The 25189-nt window shown below is 48.4% G+C and overlaps 1 protein-coding gene across 1 annotated transcript in view; it reads right to left on the bottom strand.

Moving 5' to 3' along the window:
- The window catches only part of LOC143766517 (uncharacterized), a 180827-nt gene that overhangs the window by 119126 nt on the left and 36512 nt on the right, over window positions 1–25189 (bottom strand). The window contains exon 2 of the mRNA XM_077254267.1: window positions 24857–25007. Coding sequence (XP_077110382.1) covers window positions 24857–24934 — 78 coding nt within the window. The 5' untranslated portion in view covers window positions 24935–25007. The remainder of the gene's footprint in view (window positions 1–24856; window positions 25008–25189) is intronic.

Below are 25189 nucleotides of genomic sequence, written 5' to 3'. Positions count from 1 at the left end.
GCGGAAAGTCTGACCAGTAAATTTGCTCAAAAGGGCTAGACTGTGGAGACCTGGGTGTCGTAACCAGTGCCTTCCCCCCTCCCATCAATCCCGTAATGAAACACACACAGTCCTAGGTGGGTTGAACAGGTCGGTCACAGTTTATTAATTAAATAAGCAGAGAAAGGCAATTACATATCGTAACGGCCGCTCGCGCTGAGCTTCTGTCCGTGATCGACAGGGTAATTGGCCCAACGAGCGGTTACGACCTTTGCCCTCCTCCGCTTCTTCCGCTGTGACTTAATAAAGGTTACTATGGTTAGTTATATCACATACGTATATACATTTTTTTTTATTTTTTTTTTTTTTATATATAAAATATAATAGCATTTACAAATTTACCTCATCCCTCGGGTTAGTATCATCATTAGCCTTTAAAAGGGGAGGGAGGGTGGGACAACAGCTTCCAGGCGTCCGCCGGGAGGAAAAGAGGAAGTTCCCGGCCGGACGCCTAGCTTTAACCCCTGTAGGAGTGGCCGTGGTGGCCGTAGGACCCCACCCCTCTAGTGACCACTGGCCGGCTGGGGGCCTTCCGGTTAGTGCATCACTAAGGGGAGTGATGCAAGGGGGGTTATCTAGGAGCTCCCCCCCTCCCCTCTAGTGACCACCAGCCGGCCGGGGGTCTTCCCATTAGTGCATCACCATGGGGGAGTGATGCCAGGGGGGGGACTGGCACTGACATCATTTAATGCTGCTCTATCTAGGTGCTCCCCAGTCAGAGACGCGCACCTTATACAGTACCGCGTCTGCCAGACTGTGGAGACCTGGGTGTCGTAACCAGTGCCTTCCCCCCTCCCATCAATCCCGTAATGAAACACACACAGTCCTAGGTGGGTTGAACAGGTCGGTCACAGTTTATTAATTAAATAAGCAGAGAAAGGCAATTACATATCGTAACGGCCGCTCGCGCTGAGCTTCTGTCCGTGATCGACAGGGTAATTGGCCCAACGAGCGGTTACGACCTTTGCCCTCCTCCGCTTCTTCCGCCACGGAGGATCCCGTGTATTACCTACGCGGGACTCCGACCCCACCCCCATGCTCTCCGGAGCTGCGGGGGACCTACGGGGCTGACTGGCTGCGCCGCCTCCCAGACCTGACGAGCAGCCGGACTGCCGCCGAAAGCACGGGGGCGTCGTGCAGCCGCCCGGCGCCCCGGGCCCGAACGAAGGAGGAGCCGGAAGTGGGCGCTCCCATCCCCGCCCGCCCTGCACTCCGAGCGGCACGGCGGGCCCGACCCGCGTCAGTGGGCGGGGCCTCCGCCATGCGCGCTGGGCCCCGGTCTGTTCCGGGGAGCAGGGACCGGAGGCACGGCGCCCGACACCGGCGGGCAGCGGCGCCCGGCTCTGCCGTCACGACGCCCGCCGAGCCCCCCCGAAGCCGCACGCGAGGCAGAGGACGGAGCATGGCGAGATGGACGCGCCTGCTCCCCTCCACCTCACAGGCGCCCGGGAGGACAAGAAGAGCGCCCCGAGCGTCTGCACGGAGGCGTCACCGCAGCGGCGTGACCCGAGGCGGCTGATGACGGGAGCACCGGACGGCCCAACATGGGCGAGCCGACCCCGGCACCCGCAGTGCAAGGTGCCGAACCCACTGGTAGGGGGGGGAGACCAGCAGCCCTGAGGCCGCGGGAGAGGACGAGGCCCCGGGGGAAAGTGCCTGGGAGGACGGGGCCCCGGGGGGGGGAGAGGGCCGGATGGACGGAGCCCCGGGGGACAACGACGGGGAGGCTAGGGGGCGATGAGAGGGCACAGGAAGGTGAGCACCCAGGCCAGAAATAAGGGATCGCAATCATTGCTCACCTTCCTGTGCAGCTCTCCGAACAACAGCTTCCAGACAACAGCTTCCAGGCGTCCGCCGGGAGGAAAAGAGGAAGTTCCCGGCCGGACGCCTAGCTTTAACCCCTGTAGGAGTGGCCGTGGTGGCCGTAGGACCCCACCCCTCTAGTGACCACTGGCCGGCTGGGGGCCTTCCGGTTAGTGCATCACTAAGGGGAGTGATGCAAGGGGGGTTATCTAGGAGCTCCCCCCCCCTCCCCTCTAGTGACCACCAGCCGGCCGGGGGTCTTCCCATTAGTGCATCACCATGGGGGAGTGATGCCAGGGGGGGGACTGGCACTGACATCATTTAATGCTGCTCTATCTAGGTGCTCCCCAGTCAGAGACGCGCACCTTATACAGTACCGCGTCTGCCATTCTAAAAGCTCCCTGTCTATGGCAAAACAATTAGCTGAAAAGTTGGCCAGAACACATTTACTTCAAAGTAAAGAAAAAAGAGACAATCAGATATTATCTGAAGATGTTCCAATCATCACGCAATTTAATGCAAATACTCACCTCCTTAGAAAGATAGAAAATAGACATTGGGATATTTTAAAGGAGGACAAGATCATTGGCAAAAAATTACCGGAACGTCCAAGATTTATCTATAAAAAGGCTGGGCAATAAAATAGCTCATACTGGCCCAAACCTCCATGTTCCAATAACGTATTCTTTTCATTACAAGTGCTCAGGCTTTTATCCATGCTTAAAATGCAAACCTTGCAAGCAACTTAAGACAAAAAAACAATTCTCGATCTCTAATGGTACTATGGACTGGTCAATTAAAGACTATATATCATGCAATACAGAAGGAGTCATTTATTCAATTACCGTATATACTCGAGTATAAGCCGACCCCCCTAATTTTGCCACACAAAAACTGGGAAAACTTATTGACTCGAGTATAAGCCTAGGGTGGGAAATGCAGCAGCTACCGGTAAATGTCAAAAGTAAAAATAGATACCAATAAAAGTAAAATTAATTGAGACATCAGTAGGTTAAGTGTTTTGGAATAACCATATTGAATCAGGAGCCCCATATAATGCTCCATATTAAACTATACCCCGTATAATGCTGCACAAAGGTTAATAATGGCCCCGTAAGATGCTCCATAGAAACATTTGCCCAATATAGTGCTGCATAAAGGTTGATGGCCCCATACGATGCTCCACACATTATGCCCCATGAGATGCTCCACACATTATGGCCCCATTAGATGCTCCACACATTATGCCCCATAAGATGCTTCTCATATGCCCCATAAGATGCTCCATACATTTGCCCCATGAGATGATCCATACATTTGACCCATGAGGTGCTCCATACATTTGCCCCATGAGATGCTCCACACATTATGCCCCATAAGATGCTCCTCATATATGCCCCACGAGATGTTCCATACATTTGCCCCACGAGATGCTCCATACATTTGCCCCACAAGATGCTCCATACATTTGCCCCACGAGATGCTCCATACATTTGCCCCACGAGATGCTCCATACATTTGCCCCACGAGATGTTCCATACGTTTGCCCCACGAGATGCTCCATACATTTGCCCCACGAGATGCTCCATACATTTGCCCCATGAGATGCTCCATACATTTGCCCCATTTGCTGTGATTAAAATTAAAAAAATCACATACTCACCTCTCTTCGCTCAGGCCCCCGGCACCAGTGATAGTCACCTTCCACATTCCACCGCTGCGCGCTGCTCTGTCTTCCATCCTCCGCACTGACTGTTCAGGAAGAGGGCGGCGCGCACACTAATCGCGTCATCGCGCCCTCTGACCTGAACAGTCACAGCCAGAGGACGGAAGACAGAGCAGCGCGCAGCGATTGAACGGAGGACAGGTGACTATCGCGCAATGCTCACCTCCCCTGATATACTCACCTGTTCCTGACGCTGTCCCTGCATGTCCAAAGGTCTCCGGGAGCCAGCGGCATCGTCCTGTGTTCAGCGGTCACGTGGTACCGCTGATTAAAGTAATAAATATGCGTGCATATTCATTACTTTAAATGAGCAGTACCACGTGACCGCTGAACACAGGAAGATACCGCCGGCTCCCGGAGACCTTCGGACATGCAGGGACAGCGTCAGGAACAGGTGAGTATATCACAGCCGCCGCTCCCCCTCACCCGCCGACCCCACACCGTCACTGACTCGAGTATAAGCCGAGAGGGTCACTTTCAGCCCAAAAAGTGGGCTGAAAATCTCGGCTTATACTTGAGTATATACGGTAAGTGCACTTGTGATAAAATATATATAGGGAGAACGAAGCATCCCCTCAACAGCAAAATTGAGCATTCAATACATAAATAGGTCAGGTGATCGCCGCTGGGGATATTTGAACAGACATCCTTCATAGGCTTTAGCAGTCTAGGAGTCCCACTGTTTTGAAACTTCTTTCTTTCATTCAAGTTAAGTTCTTGCTTTTCCCCATCTTGTTCTATTTCTCATTGTCTCAGGTCAGTATCATCTAATGGAAATGAGTATTCCTTCTGGTCACATAAATCTCTTCCACAGTCATGACAGCTGGTTTCCATGAATTCATGGAAAAATGTAGGCTGTTTGTGGTCATCTGTAGACAGATATTCACAATGCAGCAAAATGTAACGTGGCCCAACGAGTTAGTCATGGGAGAGGGCTTCATCACAATCTTTATAAAATTGTCAAAAAAATTATCCCGACGTCATCCTCTAAGTGTCTTTGTAAGGCCGGTTTCACACGTCCTGATATTTCCGGTACCGGAAAAAACGGTACCGGAGATATCCGTGTCCGTGTGTCCGTGTGCTCAAGTGGCACATACGTGCGGCATCCGTGTGCCGCCCATGTGCCCCCTGAGGACCACACGGACCGTGCAGTAGAGACAGTGCTACAGTAAGCGCTGTCCCCCCCCGCATGTGGTGCTGAAGGCAGAATTCATCTCTTCTCCCCACCGTTCGTTGGAGAGAAGAGATGAAAGATCAAGTTTTGTTTTTTTTTGTGAAAAATAAAGTTTGCCTGTGCCCCCCCCGCCTCCCCCCCAAGTGCGCCGCCTGGCCCCTTGCTGCAGAAATACTCACCTAGCTCCCGCGATGTCTCCTGTGTCCTCTCTGCTCTGGCAGCTTCTCCTGTGTGAGCTGTCACGTGGGAGCGCTCATTAGTCAGTGAATATTCCCTGACTGTAATGAGTGGTCCCACGTAACCGCTCACACAGGAGAAGCAGCGGCGCGGAGAGGACACAGGAGACATCGCGGGAGCTAGGTGAGTATTTCTGCGGCAAGGGGCCAGGCGGCGCACTTGGGGGGGAGGCGGGGGGGGGGGCACAGGCAAACTTTATTTTCCACAAAAAAAAACCAAAAACTTGATCTTTCATCTCTTCTCTCCAACGAACGCTGGGGAGAAGAGATGAATTCTGCCTTCAGCACCACATGCGGGGGGGGGGGGGGGACAGCGCTTACTGTAGCGCTGTCTCTCCTGCGGCCGGTACGTGCACACAGAGGAGAGTGCACACTGTTCTCCATGTGCACGTGTGCAGGACGTATTGCTGTACGTGCTGCTGGTGAAAAAGGGACATGTCTCCGTGTTTTCAGCACGGACACACGGTCCGTGAAAACACGGAGACATGTGCATAGACCCATTCATTTGAATGGGTCTACGTGTGTCAGTGTCTCCGGTACGTGAGAAAACTGTCACTACACGTACCGGAGACACTAACGTGTGAAAGAGGCCTAAGGGATTTCACAGGGGAAGGGGGCCGGTCAACTTCGCTCACCACGGGGGAGGGGAGAGAAGGACCTAGCAGGGATCGGGTTTCTGGCGCCACCACCTGCCTCAGGTCAGTCAGGGAACTGCACCGAAGGCAAATAGTCGCTGGAAAGGCTACCATTATAGATACGAGTTAGTGAGGCGCTCCCAGTGAGGGGGAAAATATATCACTAGTCCAGGTTGGGGATATATATCTAAACCTCCAGGACGTCGCTGCCAGAGTTCCTCATTAAAACAGTATGGTATTCTGTTACTAGTTCCTCATTTGAAATAAGCCCCTTCCGACTTATTCTGGCTTATATCAGGCCAACTGAGTGTGAGGACGTGGGGATTCGTGGATAGAGATAAAAGAGCAGCCCAAGATTAATTTTATATTTAATCGCTGACGAGGAGCACTAGAAACTACAGTTATATATACAAGAGCAAATATATACAGTCAGGAGTGTAGTACAAAGATAGGGTATAGATAGGTTGCAATTACCGTGTTATGTAGCATGTGTCCACAGGAAGGCGCTGATGTGTAGCGCCCCCACTGCCGCAGGGCCGAGGGGTACCCGGTACCGGGCCTCTGAGTCTCTGCTCTGGGGTTGTCACGGTGGCTAGACCCGGTCCGTGACCCTGCTGAGGGGCGTACAGTAATAGATGTGGATGGTGGTAGTGGTGGTAGTGGTGCGGTGCAGTAAATAACGAGGACACCAGGTTGCAGTCTCTTTACCTCTTTACTGAAGGCTTCTGGGTCCTCAGTCCGGAATACGGTTAGCCGGGCTGCGCTAGTCCGGCCGGTCCGATGGCACCTCCAGAGTTCCCGTTGCAGGTGGAAATCTGTGCCTTCCTTCTAGCGTTTGTGTGTTGTGGTCCTCCCCTGCTGTGCTTACGGGATAGTACTCCACAACTGTTGTGTCTGTTCCTCGTGTTCCCTCACAACAACTCGATTCTGATGTTCTTCTTCTTCTCGCCCCCCAGATCTTATGGTAGGACGCACCCGTATGACGGGAAGGCTCGGAGCTCTTCCGGGACCCTAGAGTCGCCCCTCTCCAAAGGTTGCCCTCTATGTCTGCGTAGGTGATGTAGGTGAGACAGCCAGCCTATAGCTCTCTGCCCTGCCGTTGGTTTGAAGTAATGCTTAGAGCTCTGTACTTCCTCGGCGTTCCGGCCACCGGTTATTTACGCCTCAGTAGGATGTTGCCTCGGTCTAACAGCACGACTCCTACTGGCATTTCTCCCTGTTGCGTTGATCTCGTTTCTCACTCAGCACAGTAAATCTCGCTTCTTGTCCTTTCTTAGGGCACCGCCGCTATGAAGTGCAGGCGCGGTCCCGTAGCTCTCTCTCTGATTGCCAGGCCTCTGTCAGGATCCCACCCCTGACAGGGACCCTACCGAATCTTCCCCTACAACACCCTCTGCCACAAGGTGTTGCCTGGTTCCAACCCAGTCAGCGTTCTTTCTAACTTCCTGCCTAACCCCCAGTTTTACCAGACTGTGAGGAGTGGCCTAATGAATAGTACCCTTAGCTCCCCCTGGAGGCCAGACTGTGAAATGTATTGGTGTATGTGATATCTGGTCAGATGAACTCCTTCAGTGCCATCAGACGTACCATAGCCCCCCTTAGCGGCGGAGCCACAGTACTGCAACGACCAGGACTCTGGGGTGCTGCAGATGGATCACAGGTTCTAATCTTAGTAACAGGCTTTCCGGGCTACGTCAGCTAATGTATCCTCCGGCCATCAGAAAAACTAAGCCCAAAATGAGGGGCTGCCTTATTTCTCCTAGGCTGCTACCTCACACTTTTGCTCCCACCCCTGGGTGGTGCAGCCTCTCTCCTCCCATCTCTGAGAACATGATTATCTGTCCAGAATGGTGGTTGGCCCATAACTTTGCGGCCAAAGCTCTGAATGGGTTGGTTGTACCGCCACTAGATTCCGCTGGATGTTATCTGTGCATAGAGACTAAATTTGCCTACCGTATGTAATTCCTGCTAGCTATGCCTTATAACTCCATAATCCAGAGTGCTACGTGTGGCTAAATAATATGGGCGTGTGTGGAAAGGAACGATCATTCAGATTATGTGCTTGGCTAGTCTCAGAGATATTGCATTCTGCTATTATAAATCATTTTCCAGATTCAACACCTCAGAGCTTGCTGCGACTTGTTGTACCATGTGCTTAGTCACACAAAGGGGTCAGCTGGCTTGCAGCTGCAGAAGATTTCTCACCATTGTGTCAAGAGCTTCAGGGTATGTGCACACGTCAGGATTTCTTGCAGAAATTTCCTGAAGAAAACCGGAAATTTTCTGCAAGAAATCCGCATTTTTTTTAACCGTTTTTTTTCCCTTTTTTTCGCTTTTTTTAGCATTTTGCAAGCGAAATTAGCTTGCAGAATGCTAAAGTTTTCCAAGCGATCTGTAGCATCGCTTGGAAAACTGACTGACAGGTTGATCACACTTGTGAAACATAGTGTTTGACAAGTGTGACCAACTTTTTACTATAGATGCTGCCTATGCAGCATCAATAGTAAAAGATAGAATGTTTAAAAATAATTTAAAAAAATGGTTATACTCACCTGCAGACAACCGATCTCCTCAGCGGCATCCGTTGTCCTATAGATGGTGTGTGCGCGCAGGACCTTCCATGACGTCGCGGTCACGTGAGCGGTCACATGACCGGTCTCGCGACCAATCACAAGACCGTGACGTCATCGCAGGTCCTTCACACACACACACCATCTATAGGAACCAAAGCGGCAGCATGCACCAGAGAGGTGGGAAGACTCCGGAGGCCATCAAAGGTGAGTATATTACTATTTTTTATTTTAATTCTTTTTTTTTGACCAATTATATGGTGCCCAGTCCATGGAGGAGAGTCTCCTCTCCTCCACCCTGGGTACCAACCGCACATAATCTGCTTACTTCCCGCATGGTGTGCACAGCCCCGTGCGGGAAGTAAGCAGATCAACGCACTCCTAGGTGTGCGGAATCCCTGCAATTCCGCAATTTTAATGAACATGTTGCTGATTTTTTCGCGGGAAAAAATGCAACATTTGCACAAAAAATGCGGAATACCCTGTAAATAATAGGAGGCATATGTTAGCGTTTTTTTCGCGTTTTTATCACGTTTTTATAAAACGCGAAAAATCCTGAACGTTTGCACATGGCCTCAAAGAGCTTGAGTTAATTAAAGGTAAGCAATGATCCTTGGGAAGGAATGCCAAGGGTGGGGGCACATTTCAGGAGTGGAGAGACATTTACTTTGTCCCTCGCAGTCTTCCATAGTGTATTGCAGTCCCTCTGTGGAGACATTGGGGTCAGCGGGTGCTCTAGTCCGCTAGCCAAAAATCGCATGGACCAGAGCTCATCCCACTGAATGCCCGCTCTGTTTTTACCGTGTCCATAATACTACTCAGACAACACAGGATGAGGATAAAACAATGTGGCAATTCTTTATTGAACCACAAAACAGGCAAATAACACATTAGATAAGTATTATGAATATTCGCGCTGATACACCTAGGTAAAACTGAAAAATGACTGGTGAACAGTGTGAGCTAGCTTTGGGCCTTGTACCTGTTCACACTAGTCAGTACAAAGAGGACCCATAAGACAGTATAACATATAGAATGATCTGTGGGCAATGTGGATAAAGGGGGGAAGGGAACAGGATTAAAATACTGTAGACCTTTTGCCCTGTTCACACTAGTTTAATTGAAAAGTTAGTTGTGCATATAAATACTGGTAGGTACTGTTAGATAAAAGGGCTGTATTCATTAACCCCTATTTCCACAAGAAAAAGTTATGCAATTATACACAAAGAACAATGTAAATATATAGATCAGAGCAATAAAAGTGTCGTACAAAATCTGGAAATATTGACAGGAACTCCTAATTACATGCAAAATTCGAAAAACTACTGTATACAAAATACAAAAGCATTTATTAAATAAATAACACCGACAGTGCTCGCTTATCGCTTATAATGACTGCTATCTGTGTGGGGTTTTAGATGTTTAAAAGGGTTGTCCACTACTTGGACAACCCCTTCTTATTCCTCATGATTGGTCTATTTAACCCCTTAAGAACCAGGGTTATTTCTGTTATTGAGTTTCCATTTTTTGCTCCCCTTCTTCACACAGCCATAGCTTTTTATTTTTCCGTCAATATGGCCATGTGAGGGCTTGTTTTTTGCAGGACAAGTTGTACTTTTGAAAGGCACCATTTATTTTACCATACCATGTAAGGGAAAATGGGAAAAAAAATACAAATGCGGTGAAATTGCAAGAAATGTGCAATTCCACAACAGTTTTTTTTTTTTATTTTTTACCATGTTCACTAAATGCTAAAACTGACCTGACATTATGATTCTCCAGGCCATTACAAGCTCACAGACACTAAACTTTTTTATTTAAGTGGTGAAAAAAAAATTCCAAAGTTTGTAAAAAAAAAAAAATTGTTATTTTCCGAGACCCATAGAGTCTCCATTTTTCGGGACCTGGGGCTGGATGAGAGCTTATTTTTTGCGCACCGGTCTGACGTTTTTATTGTTACCATTTTGGTGTAGATACGATCTTTTGATTGCATTTTTGCATTTTATTGCAATGGTGCAGCGACCAAAAAAAACAATTCTGGCGTTCCCATTTTTTTTCTCGCTACACCGTTTACTGATTGGATACATTCTTTTTATATATTGATAGAGCAGGCGATTCTGAATGAGGTGATCCCAATTATGTGTATATTTGTTTTTTTTTATTTTTTGAATGGGGCGAGAGGGGGTGATATGAATTTATATTTTTTATTTTTTAATATTTTTAAAAACATTTTTTTAACTATCTAATTGCTTCAATAGTCCCCATGGGAGACTAGAAGCTGCACTTGTCTGATTGCTTCTGCTACATAGAGCAGGGCTACAAAATATTTTCCACATTCTGAACATGAAAAAGGCTTCTCCCCTGTGTGGAGTCTCTGGTGTCTAACAAGATCTGATTTCTTCACAACACGTTTTCCACATTATGAACAGGAAAAAGGCTTCTGCCCTGTGTGGGTTCTCTGGTGTCTAACAAGGAGATATTTCTCTGCAAAACATTTCCCACATTCTGAACATGAAAAAGGCTTCTCCCCTGTGTGGAGTCTCTGGTGTCTAACAAGATCTGCTTTCGTCACAAAACATTTCCCACATTCTGAACAGAAAAAAGGCTTCTCCCCTGTGTGGAGTTTCTGGTGTGTAACAAAATATGATTTTGTCACAAAACATTTTCCACATTCTGAACAGAAAAAAGGCTTCTCCCCTGTGTGGAATTTCTGGTGTCTAACAAGATGTGTTTTCGTCACAAAACATTTTCCACATTCTGAACAGAAAAAAGGCTTCACCCCTGTGTGGCGTCTCTGATGTTCATTAAGAGTTGATTTCGTCACAAAACATTTTCCACATTCTAAACATGAAAAAGGCTTCTCCCCTGTGTGAGTTCTATGGTGGTCATCAAGATGCCCTTTCTTATTAAAACATTTCCCACATTCTGAACATGAAAAAGGCTTATCCCCTGTGTGGATTCTCTGGTGGCTATCAAGATCCACTTTCTGGATAAAGCATTTCCCACACTCTGAACAGGAAAAAGGCTTTTCTCCTGTGTGGATTCTTTGGTGTCGATCAAGATGATGTTTCCAATTAAAACATTTCCCACATTCTGAACATGAAAAGGACTTCCTTGCTTTAGGAGCAGTTTGTTTTTTAATGCCTCTTTTGGGTCTTTGATTTTCCTTAGTAGTCGGTAGTGAATCAGATGACAGATCTTTGCTGTGAAGGGATGATAGTATATCTGGAGTAATGGCATTCACTTCAATTGTATCCTGTGAGATCTCAAGATCATCTGATTTTAAAATTGAAGATGTCAGCTGTCCCTCTGATCTCCAGGTACAGTCATCTGTCAAGAATAAAACCAATTATTTTTCAATAAAATATCCTTGAACTTTATATTTTTGAACATTTCTCCTAAAACTGTCTGTAAAAATGGTAAGCTGATGTACATACTCGAGTATAAGTAGAGGTTTTCAGCACATTTTTTGTGCTGAAATCACTCCCCTCAGCTTATACTCGAGTGAAGTGTCCAGAACATAGAGGGGGAGAGGCAGCGGCGGAGCAGCGGGTCACAGAGGTAGGACCCGGCTGCTGCAGCTAACTCCGGTGCCCGCTGCTAAAAAGAAATGAATATTCATTTCTCTGTAAAAGCTCACACAGTGTCAGCTGCAGCAGCCGGGAGGTCACGTGTGCCACTACTTAACAGAGATGAATATTCATTCTAAATATTAATTTCTCTTAAGTAGCGGCACACATGACTGCCTGGCGGTTGTCGCTGTGTGCGATAATTAATACTCACTGCCCCACACACATAGTTCCGGCATTGGGAGCGGTGAGTATTCCGGAAGCTGTGCTCTGCTTGTGAGCAGCGCATGGACGTCCCTGCCATGCAATGCTTACAAGCATAAAGCAGCTGCTGGCATCGAGACAAGACGCTGCGAGGGAGCGAAGGAAGGTAAGTGTAATGGTTTATTTTTTTATGTTTTTTGATGGAGGCCAATCATACAAGGATAATATTGGGGCCGTGCATACAAGGATAGGGATAAGGCCATGCATGCAAGGGTAGGGATGGGGCCATGCATACAAGGATAGGAATGGGGCCATGCATACAAGGATAGGAATGGGGCCATGCATACAAGGATAGGACTGGAGCCGTGCATACAAGGATAGGGATGGGGCCATGCATACAAGGATAGATAGGGATGGAGCCATGCATACAAGGATAGGAATGGGGCCATGCATACAAGGATAGGGATGGGGCCGTGCATACAAGAATAGTGATGGGGCCGTGCATACAAGAATAGTGATGGGGCCGTGCATACAAGAATAGTGATGGGGCCGTGCATACAAGGATAGGGATGGGGCCATGCATACAAGGATAGGACTGGAGCCTTGCATACAAGGATAGGAATGGGGCCATGCATACAAGGATAGATAGGGATGGAGCCATGCATACAAGGATAGGAATGGGGCCATGCATACAAGGATAGGGATGGGGCCGTGCATACAAGAATAGTGATGGGGCCGTGCATACAAGAATAGTGATGGGGCCGTGCATACAAGAATAGTGATGGGGCCGTGCATACAAGGATAGGGATGGGGCCATGCATACAAGGATAGGGCCGTGCATACAAGGATAGGGATGGGGCCGTGCATATAAAAATAGTGATGGGACCATGCATGCAAGGATAGGGATGGGGCCATGCATACAAGCATAAGGATGAGGGCCAATCATACCAGGATAGGGATGAGGAGCCTTGCATACAAGGATAGGGATGAGGAGCCTCTCATACAAGGATAGGGATGAGGAGCCACGCATACAAGGATAGGGATGAGGAGCCACGCATACAAGGATAGGGATGGGGCCGTGCATACAAAGATAGGGATTTTTGTGTTACTCACCGTAAAATCCTTTTCTCCGAGACGCTCATTGGGGGACACAGGACTGTGGGTGTATGCTTCTGCCGCCAGGAGGCTGACACTAAGTAAACGTGAAAAAAAGTTAGCACCTCCTCCTTCGTATACACCCTGACACTGGCAACTGGAGACTCCAGTTCGGTGCAAAAGCAGTAGGAGAAAAAAAAAAAACGAGAGATAATATAACAGCATAAATACAGAAAAACCTATGTCTAGAAAAAGATCCTACTGACAGAATCCAATATAACAAAAGCAGCCAACAGGCTACCAGGGAGGGAGCTGTGTCCCCCAATGAGCGTCTCGGAGAAAATGATTTTACGGTGAGTAACACAAAAATCCCTATTTCTCCTTCGCCTCATTGGGGGACACAGGACTGTGGGATGTCCTAAAGCAGTCCCTGGGAGGGAAATTAACTCACCAGTAATAATCATCCAGATAACGGTTGTCTATAAGTGCGCCACTGTCGCTTGAAGAATCCTACCCAGACTTGCCTCTGCAGAGATCTGGGAGTGGACATTATAATGTTTGACAAAAGTATGCAGACTAGACCAGGTCGCAGCTTTGCAAACCTGTTCTGCTGAGGCCTGGTGTCAAATGGCCCAGGAAGCCCCCACTGCTCTAGTGGAATGAGCCTTGATTCCAGCCGGAACCATCATGCCCCTGGTGCGATAGGCCTCCTGAATGGTTGCCCGTATCCACCTGGCCAGGGTGGATTTTGAGGCCGCGCAACCCTTCCTGCGACCTTCCGGAAGGACAAAGAGCATCCGTCTGGCGGAAAGGAGCCGTTCGAGAAATGTATCTCCTAAGCGCTCTCACCAGGTCCAACGTATGGAGAGCTTTTTCTACACGATGCGTAGGTGCCGGACAAAAAGAGGGAAGAACTATATCCTCATTAATATGGAATGAGGAAATAACCTTCGGCAAAAAAGAAGGTGCTGGTCTGAGCAATACCTTATCCTGATGAAAACGCAGAAAGGGAGTACGACAGGAAAGGGCTGCCAGCTCTGATACCCGCCTTATGGAAGTTATGGCCACTAAAAACACAACTTTCCAAGAAAGGCAAGTCAAGGAAATATCTTGAAGAGGCTCAAAAGGAGCTTCCTGCAATGCCCTTAAGACCAAATTATGGTCCCAAGCTTCCAAGGGAGTCTTATAAGGAGGGACCTTATGAGCGAATCCCTGGAAAAAAGTCCTGACCTGACGGTTAGTAGCAATCCTGCGCTGAAAAAGGACTGATAAGGCCGAGATCTGCCTTCTGAGGGTACTTGGAGCAAGCCCAGAATCCAGGCCTGCTTGAAGAAAGGCTAGAATGTTTGGGACGGAAAAAACGCAGAGGAGGCAGTCCGCGCTCTCTACACCATGAAAGAAAAACTTTCCAAGTGTGATAATAAATTCTGGCTGAAACAGTTTTACGCGCACTGATCACGGTATCGGCTACCTCTTGGGGGAACCCTGCCTGAGTTAAAACCCAAGATTCAACGGCCAGGCCGTCAAACGTAGGACCCTTGAGTTCTGGTGGTAGATCGGCCCTTGAGATAGAAGATCTGCTCGATCGGGAAGCCATGGAACCCCGGAGAGAAGCTGTACTAGGTTCGCATACCAGGTCCGTCGTGGCCAATCCGGGGCGATCAGAATAACAGATACTCTTTATAACTTGATCTTCTTGATTACCCTCGGGAGAAGCGCCAGAGGAGGGAAAAGATAAGAGTTGGAACTGGTTCCAAGTCAGTACAAGCTTATCCACAGCGATTGCCTGTGGGTCTCGGTACCGGGAGACAAATCTGGGTACTTTGGCATTCACTCTGGACGCCATTAGATCCACGTCCGGGGTCCCCCATAGATGGCATATCTGCTGAAATACCTCGGGATGGAGAGACCCTTCCCCGGACGCCAGACCCTGACGGCTTAGGAAATCTGCCGCCCAGTTTTCTACGCCTGGAATGTGGACTGCTGAAATCACAGAGTGATTTATCTCGGCCCAGAAGAGAATTTGTCTTACCTCCTGCATGGCTGCCCTGCTGCGGGTGCCCCCCTGGTGATTTATGTAGGCCACTGCTGTGGCGTTGTCCGATTGAATTCGGACAGGGCGACCCGCCAGGAGATGGAGGAAATGCTGCAACGCTAGTCGAACCGCCCGAATCTCCAAGAGATTGATGGGGAGATCTGATTCCTGAGGAGACCAGCGTCCTTGAGCTGTGTGGTGAAAAAACACTGCTCCCCAACCCAGGAGACTGGCATCTGTTGTGACAACCAGCCAATTGGTTGGGGGAAAGGGCTTCCCCCCGAGCAGGGATGGACTGTACAACCACCATGAGAGAGCCTGTCTGACCTGGGGAGACAACCGAAAACTGCGGTTGAGGGAGAGTGGATTCCTGTTCCATACTGCTAGGATTGCCTGTTGGAGATGACGAAGATGAAGCTGCGCGAATGGTACTGCTTCTATAGTTGCAACCATCTTTCCTAACACCCTCATGCAGGACCGAATCGTATGAGGGTATGGTTGCTGAAGATTCCTCACTTCCCGCCGAAGGGCTAGGACCTTGTCCTGGGGAAGGATAGATAGGGCCTGAGAGGTGTCGAAAATTATACCTAGAAATGAGATCCTCCGAGACGGTTGTAGGGATGACTTCCTTAAAATTTACTAGCCAACCCAGGCAAGCAAGGGTGTCTAGAACAATGCTGACATTTTCCTTGCAAGCTTGAAAGGTAGGCCCCTTGATCAGAAGATCATCCAGATATGGCATGACCACTATGCCTCGGGAGTGCAGAATGGACACTACAGTTGACATGACTTTCGTGAACACCCTTGGGGCGGAGGCCAGCCCGAAGGGTAACGCCGTGAACTGGAAGTGTAGGTTGTTTAGTGCGAACCTTAGAAACCTTTGATGAGGAGGAAAAATGGGAATATGTAAGTAAGCATTCTGAATATCTATTGAGGCCAAGAACTCTCCCTTTTCCATTGAAGCAATCACTGACCGCAGAGACTCCATCCGAAAATGATGAACGCGAACAAACTTGTTTAAGCGTTTTAGATCTAGGATAGGCCTTACGGTTCTGTCCTTTTTGGGGACCACAAAAAGATTGGAATAGAACCCTTGAAACCTTTCCTCCCTTGGGACAGGAGAAATGACTCAGCTGAGATGAAGGGACTCTACAGAATTGTACAGGTCTCGTCGGAGGGACTTGGACCTGGGAAGACGTGATGGGAAGAACCGTAGAGGAGGCTGACTGACCAGCTCTATCTTGTAACCTGAAGATACGAGCTCTTTTACCCACCGGTCGTGGATTACCTGAATCCAGACCTGGCTAAACAAAAGTAGACGTCCGCCTACTCTGTTGGAGGCACTCTGAGGAGGCCTCCAGTCACTTGGCTGAAAACCTTTGAGTCCTAGATCCTCTAGATCTAGTCGACTGGGAACGCATTCTTCCCCCCTGGTTGGCCGTATAAGAGATCCAAACGTCTCGGTCCTGATTAGGTCGACCTTGTGCCGCAGCACCCGACGCTGGGGCCCATCTAGTATTGTGAAAGGGTCTGAAACAGGCTTGAAATTGGCAACGAAAAGGCTGCCTAATCCTCTGCTGAGGAAGAGACTTACTCTTTCCTCCTGTGGATTCAGCAATAAGCTGATCCAGCTTCTCTCCGAATAAGCGATTTCCCTGATACTGAAGGGTTGTAAGAGATTTTTTAGAGGTAGAGTCTGCCCGCCATGTCCTTAACCAGAGAGCCCTTCTAATAGCAATGGCGTTAGCTGAAGCCGAAGAGGCACAGTCTGCAGCATCCAAGGAAGCATTGATCAGATAGCTACCAGCAAGTGCTATCTGAGAAGAAATTTCTGCCAACTCTGCTGACAACTCACGTTCCTGAAGAGCCTTTGTTAAAGACTCTGACCAAGACATCTTAGCCTTCGCAATCCAAGTTGCCGCAAACGAAGGAAAAAGTGCTGAACTTGAAGCCTCAAAAACCGAACGAGCCAAGCTCTCTATAAGACGATCCGTAGGATCCTTAAATTGACGAGCCACTAGGGAGAGATAGCAACGTGTTAGAGGCTAAACGGGACACCAGAGGGTCCACGGAAGGATTTTCTGCCCATTTACTACAAAGTTCAGTAGCAAAGTGGTCCCTAATCTTCAAGGCCTTTTGCCCCGAAAAACGCTTGTCCGGATGTTCCCGGTTATGCCGAATCAGGTCCTCAAACTCAGGGTGAGAGGAAAAAACTCTATGGGCCCGTTTAAATGAGACCTTATGATCTGAGGATGAGGAGAGATCGTCCTCTATCCCCAGGGACTGATTGACAGCCTCAATCAGGCTATCTACCAACTCCTGACAACCAGGACTCTCAAAACTAAGGGACTCCTCTGACTCAGTCGGTCTCAACTTCCCCGCTCTCTGCTGGGGAAGGAGAACGCGACACGGAACTCCAGGGTGCAGAAGCACCTGAGAGCCTGGGCGACGCTGTGCGAATCCGCTTTCCACGTGTCTGTCTGGTGCGGGCCGAAGGCTCTTGAGACCCCGAGGCCCTTTCCGAGACAGAAGGACTGCTGGCCCTGACTGCCGGGGTCTGAAGGGATATGATTGCTTCAGTAAGGGATGCCATGGATTGTGATAAAGACGTAACCCATTCCGGCGGATCAGCCCCAGCCAATGCTTGAGGGGCAGGGGCCGGAGAGATTGCTGGGGAGCTGGCAGGGGGGCTCCTAGGCGCGTTCTAAGTCACAGGCCTCGCAGAGACGGTTGCTCTGGGCACACGAGAATGGGGCACGACAAGCTGCACAACCGGTATATATGACCATGTGAGCCTTAACCCTTCTAGACATAGTGATCCGTAAAAGCTATACCCAGGGCCTGAGACTGAGAAAAGAATAATGCTACTGCCCGCTGGAGGGAGAAGCACTTACCCCAGTCCTGTGTCCCCACCAAAAACATGATGCGGAGCCAAATGAGCCGTCTTTATCTTCTGCAGACCTCAGGGGGCGGGACCGCCATGATGCGGTGCGGCCTGTAGCCGGGGACTCGATTTTTCCCTGGGAGAGGGAAGGGAAGGCGAAACCGGAAGTAGACGCGCCGGTGGGGGTGGAGCCTCACAGCACGGTTTGCTGGGCGGAAGGCCGGGTCAGAGCTACCCGGAAGTGCTCTGATGGAGGCCAGGCCAGAGCCTGAAGCCTCTGGAGGACCACGACGCCGGTGCACGGTCCCACCGGAGCGCCGGCTCTACCGGAGCGGCGCCGGTGACACCGCATCGTAAAGGCACCGACAGCGCCGCACCTCCGCAGCATATACTGCAGTGCCAAAAAAAAAAAACTCTCCACAGTGCCGCTGTATGAATACCTGGAACTGCGCAAAGATGCCTGGAGGGTCTCGCAGCACCAGGTAAATATGCATCTGCAGATGCCTTGTGCGCCAAATCAGAAGCCCCCCTCTTATTGCCCCTCCCATGTTGCAGACTGAAAACATCCAGCGTATATTTAGCGGGGGGGAGGAAAATGACGGTGCAGTAACCCTAGCTCCATTATCTACTAAGGATAAGGAGAGGGTCCGTCCACCACCCCATCTAACACCGCAGCAAAAGCAGAGGTGTAGAAAAAACAGGGGGGACACACGGACATTCTACGGGCACCTGTACAGCCTAGGGTCTAAATACCTCAGGGTGGTCAGGGCCAAGTCCGGTGAGGGATCCCATGTCGGGGGAAAGGATACGTGGAGAAATTCACACGTGCTTGCCCGTTGTTGGTTTTGGGGAGATCGGACCCTCAAAAAGGTCCGTCGCCCCTTCAATCCGTTAGTGAAGAGATGAAAAAAAATGGGTCCAAAAGATCTGGGACCCAGATGGTGTGCCTCCTTAAGACACTAAGCAAGAACTGGACTCTCCAGTAGCCAGTGTCAGGGTGTATACGAAGGAGGAGGAGCTAACTTTTTCACGTTTACTTAGTGTCAGCCTCCTGGCGGCAGAAGCATACACCCACAGTCCTGTGTCCCCCAATGAGGCGAAGGAGAAATAGTGATGGGGCCATGCATACAAGCATAGGGATGGGGGCCAATCATACCAGGATAGGGATAAGAAGCCTTGCATACAAGAATAGGGATGAGGAGCCAGGTATACAAGGATAGGGATGAGGGGACAATGCATACCCGGCTAATACTAGAGTCAATAAGTTTCACACTTTTTTTTTTTTTTTTTTTTTTTTTAGGTAAAATTAGGTGATTCGTCTTATACTCGAGTATATACGGTATGTAAAAATAGCTTTATTGATTTATTCTCATTTGCACAAGGAAAGACTAGAAGCAAATGGAATGAAACTGAAGTGGAGGAGACACAGATTGGATATTAGAAAAAAACCTTTTGACAGTGAGGGTGATCAATGAGTGGAACAGCCTGCCACAAGAGGTGGCGAGTTCTTCTTTAATGGAAATGTTCAAATAGCATTAGGACTTTAATAAACCAATCCATCTATATCCACTTTCACAAAGTCAAATCTTCCCATCGCTTCTGAGCCTTTCAGTGTGCCCATATCAAAATTAGGACCCATGTAGTTGTCATTATTATTGTGAGAAGAACCCACTTAATTTACGGTGTGTGTCTCTTGGAGCACAATCTGGGCACTATGTGGGGAGTAATAAAATGGTATATTCGCAGTTTTCACTCTCCAACATCCACTGTGCACTAATTTTTGGAAAGTGGCTGTGGAATCAAAATAGTCACTTCTATAGATTAATTCACTGAAGGTTAATGGAGCACCCCAGGTAACGGGTTGCTACAGTGATGTTGCTTTTCCTTCGGGGAAGGTAATGTCATGATCAGAGGCAAGGGAGTTCTCTTCACCAGGTAAGGCACCCACATGCAACACATTCTGAATCCAGGCCGGGAGGGGGAGCTCAAGACCCGGATTCAGGGGAGCGTCCCCCAGCTATATGTATCCTGACCTGGAGGAGGAGTTAGATTAGTTGGAGAGGAACAATGAAGTGGACGGATGTCTAGGAGAGACGCAGAGGTCTGACAGCCACGAGGGAGCTGCAGCCTCTGGGAAAGGAGAAAGAACCTGGAGAGGAAAGGAGCAAAGGTTATGAACAGGGCTCAGAGGGGAACTGTGACCGGGCACTCTCAGAGCCATAGCGCAGGAATCAGGTACCAGGAACTCGAGGCTTTTGTGGAACTCTAGGACACAGAGCAGAACCGGAGGGCCAGGAACTGTATGTAACTGGCCCACACCTCGCCTGAGACGCAGCAGCACCTAAGGAGCCCGGGGCATGATAGAGTCCCTGTAAAACAGCTCGAACTGCCCGTCGTGCAGGTACCTGTCCCAGGATAGGGGGAAAGTGGAGGACCCCGTAGGAAATTTCAGGCAGCAGGGACTTCGTCTTTAAGAGGCGCTAGAGGAAAGGCTCACGAACCTCACCTGGAGAAGGGGACCCTCCATTGCCTCTGAGCTGGCCGGGCCATACCACCACCCGTGCCTGGTGCCCTGGACTGTGGCCAGCCAACTGCAGTAAACTAGGTAAAGACTTACAAATTATGTCCTATCTTTATTCACCGGCACATAACATCCACGCCTTACATCTTATGACCCTGCTTCACCTGTGGGAAGAGTAACATCAGTGCTGTCAACACATCCCCCAAAGGACTCCTTTAATGCAGCGTTGGTACCGCTATTGACTGAACTCCACAGGCGGCATCATGACAGACTTTAGACACTTTTCCTTTAAAAGACTGTTCCCCTTTAACGTTGAGGCCCAGGGCCACGGACCGGGTCGCAGCTACCTGGACATTCCCCCTCGAGACCGGACCCGATACAGAGTGCCCCACTGCCCTGGGGGTGACTCAAAGTGACTCCATTTTGGAAATGATAATGAGGTTTTAAACTGCTCTGGTTTTCTGCATTTTGTCATATTAAGGCTTGTGAAAATGGTGTGTACCATCTTGCCTGCGATCCGCACCTGCCACCTCTACTTCTGTCACTAGGCATGGCCTCATTCATTCTGCAGGCAGCACTGGGGATGGAGGAGATATCAGAACCAGAAGCCCTGGATGGTGCAGGCTCTGTTCAGCCACTTCGATTAGGGTTGCTGGGAACTGTAGTACCATCCAGTCAGGCATTATGGGTGTGTGTGCTGTCCATCTGGAGTAATCTGCTTCCAGCTTTCGCCAATTGGAAAGCACCCCACCCTACTAAAGCTCAAAGCAAATTGCAGGAAGATGCCAGATACAGCCTTGTTCTCCTCCGGATCAGTCCTCTCTGTGCTAAGCTGCTGTGACCCCTTAATCTTGCTTCTTATGATTTTGTATTTTTTCTGCCCTCGTGGATCTGACCCAACTACTTGACTATTCTTCATCCCACCTCACTCCACAGAACAGCAGATAACACCATGGCCCAAGCCTAGGGATCTCTGTATAAGAACAGATCCATGTAAAGAATGTTGAGCAAGGCAATCCTTGGGATCTGCAAAGCTGAGTAGATAGTGCCAAGCCTGATTGTGGTAGCCATATCTTGAGCTTCCAGGTAAGCAATACATGGTTACCCGCCATCTTTTGGGGCCAATTGCCACCTTGTAAGTTTTGTGCACAAAGCTTTGTTAAGTCCTGACTTTAATCTACTTGATAGCCCTCTTTGTTTTAAGGACAATTACGTTAGTACACCTTACCGGGCTTGATTCACCTCTAAATCTGCTAATATCCAGTTTAAATTCTGGGCAGATGCAGTACCCTATGATCTATTATTATGTGCACTTTACTATTATGTACATTCCTAGGGGGCCGTCCTGTTTGACAATTTTATAATGTGTTCTTTGATGATCTTTAATAAATTTTGCACTTTTTTACTATTCAATTGGTTACCCAAATCTTTCTCCTGTTTATAAAAATATCTTATGAACTTTATATAATCTTATAAGTGTGGGTTGATACTACATAGTATCCCCACTTTTGGCATTTAAATCTCCCCAAAAATGTATGTACGAGGGGAGAACTCCACACTAAACTGGAGATGCACTCGTTTATGGTGGACCAATGGAGCTACTGAGTCCTGACCAGAAGAGTAGAGAAAGTATTAGCGCCCCCATTTCAGGAGAGATTGTGCAGTAATCTGAATTTCTTATGATTGAAAACATAATGTAATTTATGACATGGAGTCAATCTATGAAACCAGGACTTGAGCCATGCCAACACATCTCCTGCAGGCATGCGATTCCATCCGGTTTGCGTTTAGTTGGACCATCATTTATTTTTCAACAGGACAATGACCCCAAACACACCTCCAGGCTGTGTAAGGGCTATTTGACCAAGCAGGGGAGGGAGCGATGGGGTGCTACGGCAGATGACCTGGCCTCCACAATCGCCAGACCTGAACCCAATCGAGATGGTTTGGGGTGAGCAGAACCGCAGAGTGAAGGCAAAAAAGCCAACAAGCGCTAAGCATCTCTGGGAACTCCTTCAAGATCGTTGGAAGACCATTTCTGGTGACTACCTCTTGAAGCTCATCAAGAGAATGCCAAGAGTGTTCAAAGCAGTCATCAAAGCAAAAGGTGGCTACTTTGAAGAACCTAGAATATAAGACATATTTTCAGTTGTTTCACTCTTTTTTGTTAAGTATATAATTCCACATGTGTTAATTCATAGTTTTGATGCCTTCAGTGTGAATGTACGATTTTCATAGTCATGAAAATACTGAAAAATCTTTAAATGAGAAGGTGTGTCCAAACTTTTGATCTGTACTGTATGTATATTTATATGTAAATGTACTCAATGAGTACTGTTTATAGGATTGGGGATAGAATAGGATATAGGATAGGCTAGAACTGTAGTGGGGCTAGAATAGCGGGGGGCACAGTAGTGATAGATGATATCATAGAATAGAGCAGGAGGTAGGCAGCACAGGGGTTAACTAAAGGGGAGGTACAGCAAGGAGCAGGGAAGTATAATCAGGATACTTCCTGATTAGAGACAGACACCCAGGCAGCCTTGCCAAGGGCAGGATGCATGCAGTGTATGAGACAGCTACAGGTCATGGGGGTAAAGCTGCGGATGGCAATAAGGGGCCCCAGGCTGGAGAATAGTACAGTCGGGCATCAGCTCAATAGGATCATCCTCAGGGCGGTTATGGGGTCTAAGACTGGGGCGGGAGTCAGTAAGATGAACTCCTGGCACCTTTGCAAGATGGGAATCGGACAGGGGGCTGACAGGGAGCTGGTGATGCAGGTAGTATGGAAGGGGCACGGATTGTCCACAGAAATTGCATGGATTGCCGGGAGAGAAGAAGGAGAGGTCATAGAGGAAATGGAGTCTGCCCAGAAGGAAGGGAAAGTGCAAGATGATGCTTTGTGTGAAATGTCCTGCAAAAGTGATGGGTGCCCATGTTATCAGTAAAGTTGAACTGTTTGAAAAAGGACTGTGATGCTGCAGTGTTTAATTGAACCTGGAATCCTGAAGCTGGAGTGAAAGAAACCGAGGGAACTTAAATGAGTACTCTGCTGCACACGTCACCCACACACAAACACCAGAAAGGACTCTGTATTTCATCTGCGGGGCGCCAGGGTGTGAAAACACTACAGCTCGTTGCCACGACTACCACCCTGGCTGCCTTACACTTGCAGGTTGTAAGCGCTATACAAAAGAGTTTTCACAATTTCACAAAGCCATTTAAACATTTTCTAATGGAGGAGAATGTTATGCTCTACCGGCAAAATGGGGTCACATGATTGTGCCACGTCCGAACTACACCATTGATAAAGCAGCCACAGCCGGTGACTGAGAAGAATCTGTGACTTCTCTGTAGTTAGTGGCCACTACTCACCTGGGTAGTCATATGTAGGAGTCTCCTCTTTACACCGCTCATCACCCCTCACATATGTCTCTGTAGTATTAATATGGGTCAGATCTTCACCCTGAAAGAAATATTGTAAAAGTCACAGACAGATGGAGAAAGTCACATCTATGATAAGTTCTAATCCTGCCATCTCCACCATTCTTATAAAACCAGTATGAAACATGTAATACTGGTGGATAAAACAAGACTGAGCACAAGACCTTCGCCACCGTGTACACATCATAGGAGAGATCTCAGGACACCTTCTCTCCATCTACCTGATGATTCTGAGAGACATTGGGGTCTTCTTGTTTACAGTCCTGTTGAAGAAGAGGACGGGGACATCTCTCTGGTGTTGTCCTCTTACTGGATAGATCTGGAGGAAACACACAGGGACTGAATGCATTCCTTACATACAGATAATACAGATAATTATAGGCAGTGTGTATTTAATCCTTACCTGGTGATGTGAGGGGCTGGGGAACCTCCATCATGACGTCCTCATACAGATTATTGTGTAATTCTAAATACTCCCACTCCTCCATGGAGAAATAGACAGCGACATCCTGACACCTTATAGGAACCTGACACATACAATGATACCGTCATCACTCCGATCCCTTCATAGTTTTACTGTATAATGTCCCAGCATTCCCAGCAGTGTCACCTCTCCAGTCAGCAGCTCAATCATCTTGTAGGTGAGTTCTAGGATCTTCTGGTCATTGATGTCCTCATGTATCAGGGGGTGAGGTGGATGACTTGTGATTGGGCTCAGGGGTCTTTCCCATCCCTCAGACACAGGGGTCTGACAGCGCTCACTAGAGGTCTTCTTCACTACTGTATAATCCTGGTTATGGAGAGACACATTAATAAATCTCACTACAGACATTTCCAGATCCCTCACCTCTTGAGTTCTGTCCAATAGTTTTATTGCCATAAATAAGAATTATGTAATGTGACGCCATCAAAATATCTCACCTCTCCAGTAAGACGGAAGAGGATATCTAGGGTGAGGTGTAATATCCTCTCTGCTATCTTGTTCCTCTTCATATCCATTCTTGATGGGTAGATAAGAAAAATTCTCTTAATATAGAAGATGTCTACTGAAAGGATCGGATAGTGTAGGGACCTGAATAGGAAGATGATGAGACGATGAATCATTACAAAGAATTCTGTGTAATAAAATTACTGGAGATAACAAGGGAAACATTTCAGAAGACAGAACGTGTAGATGTTGTATTCTCTAGTGTTGTATGGACTGGAACATAAGCTGAATTACTGAGTAAGACATCTCCTCCATGCAACCAACCA

Source organism: Ranitomeya variabilis, chromosome 4, assembly GCF_051348905.1.
Source record: "Ranitomeya variabilis isolate aRanVar5 chromosome 4, aRanVar5.hap1, whole genome shotgun sequence".
Taxonomy (NCBI): domain Eukaryota; kingdom Metazoa; phylum Chordata; class Amphibia; order Anura; family Dendrobatidae; genus Ranitomeya; species Ranitomeya variabilis.
Note: the sequence above shows the minus strand (reverse complement) of the source record. Positions and strands in the feature narration are given on the sequence as shown.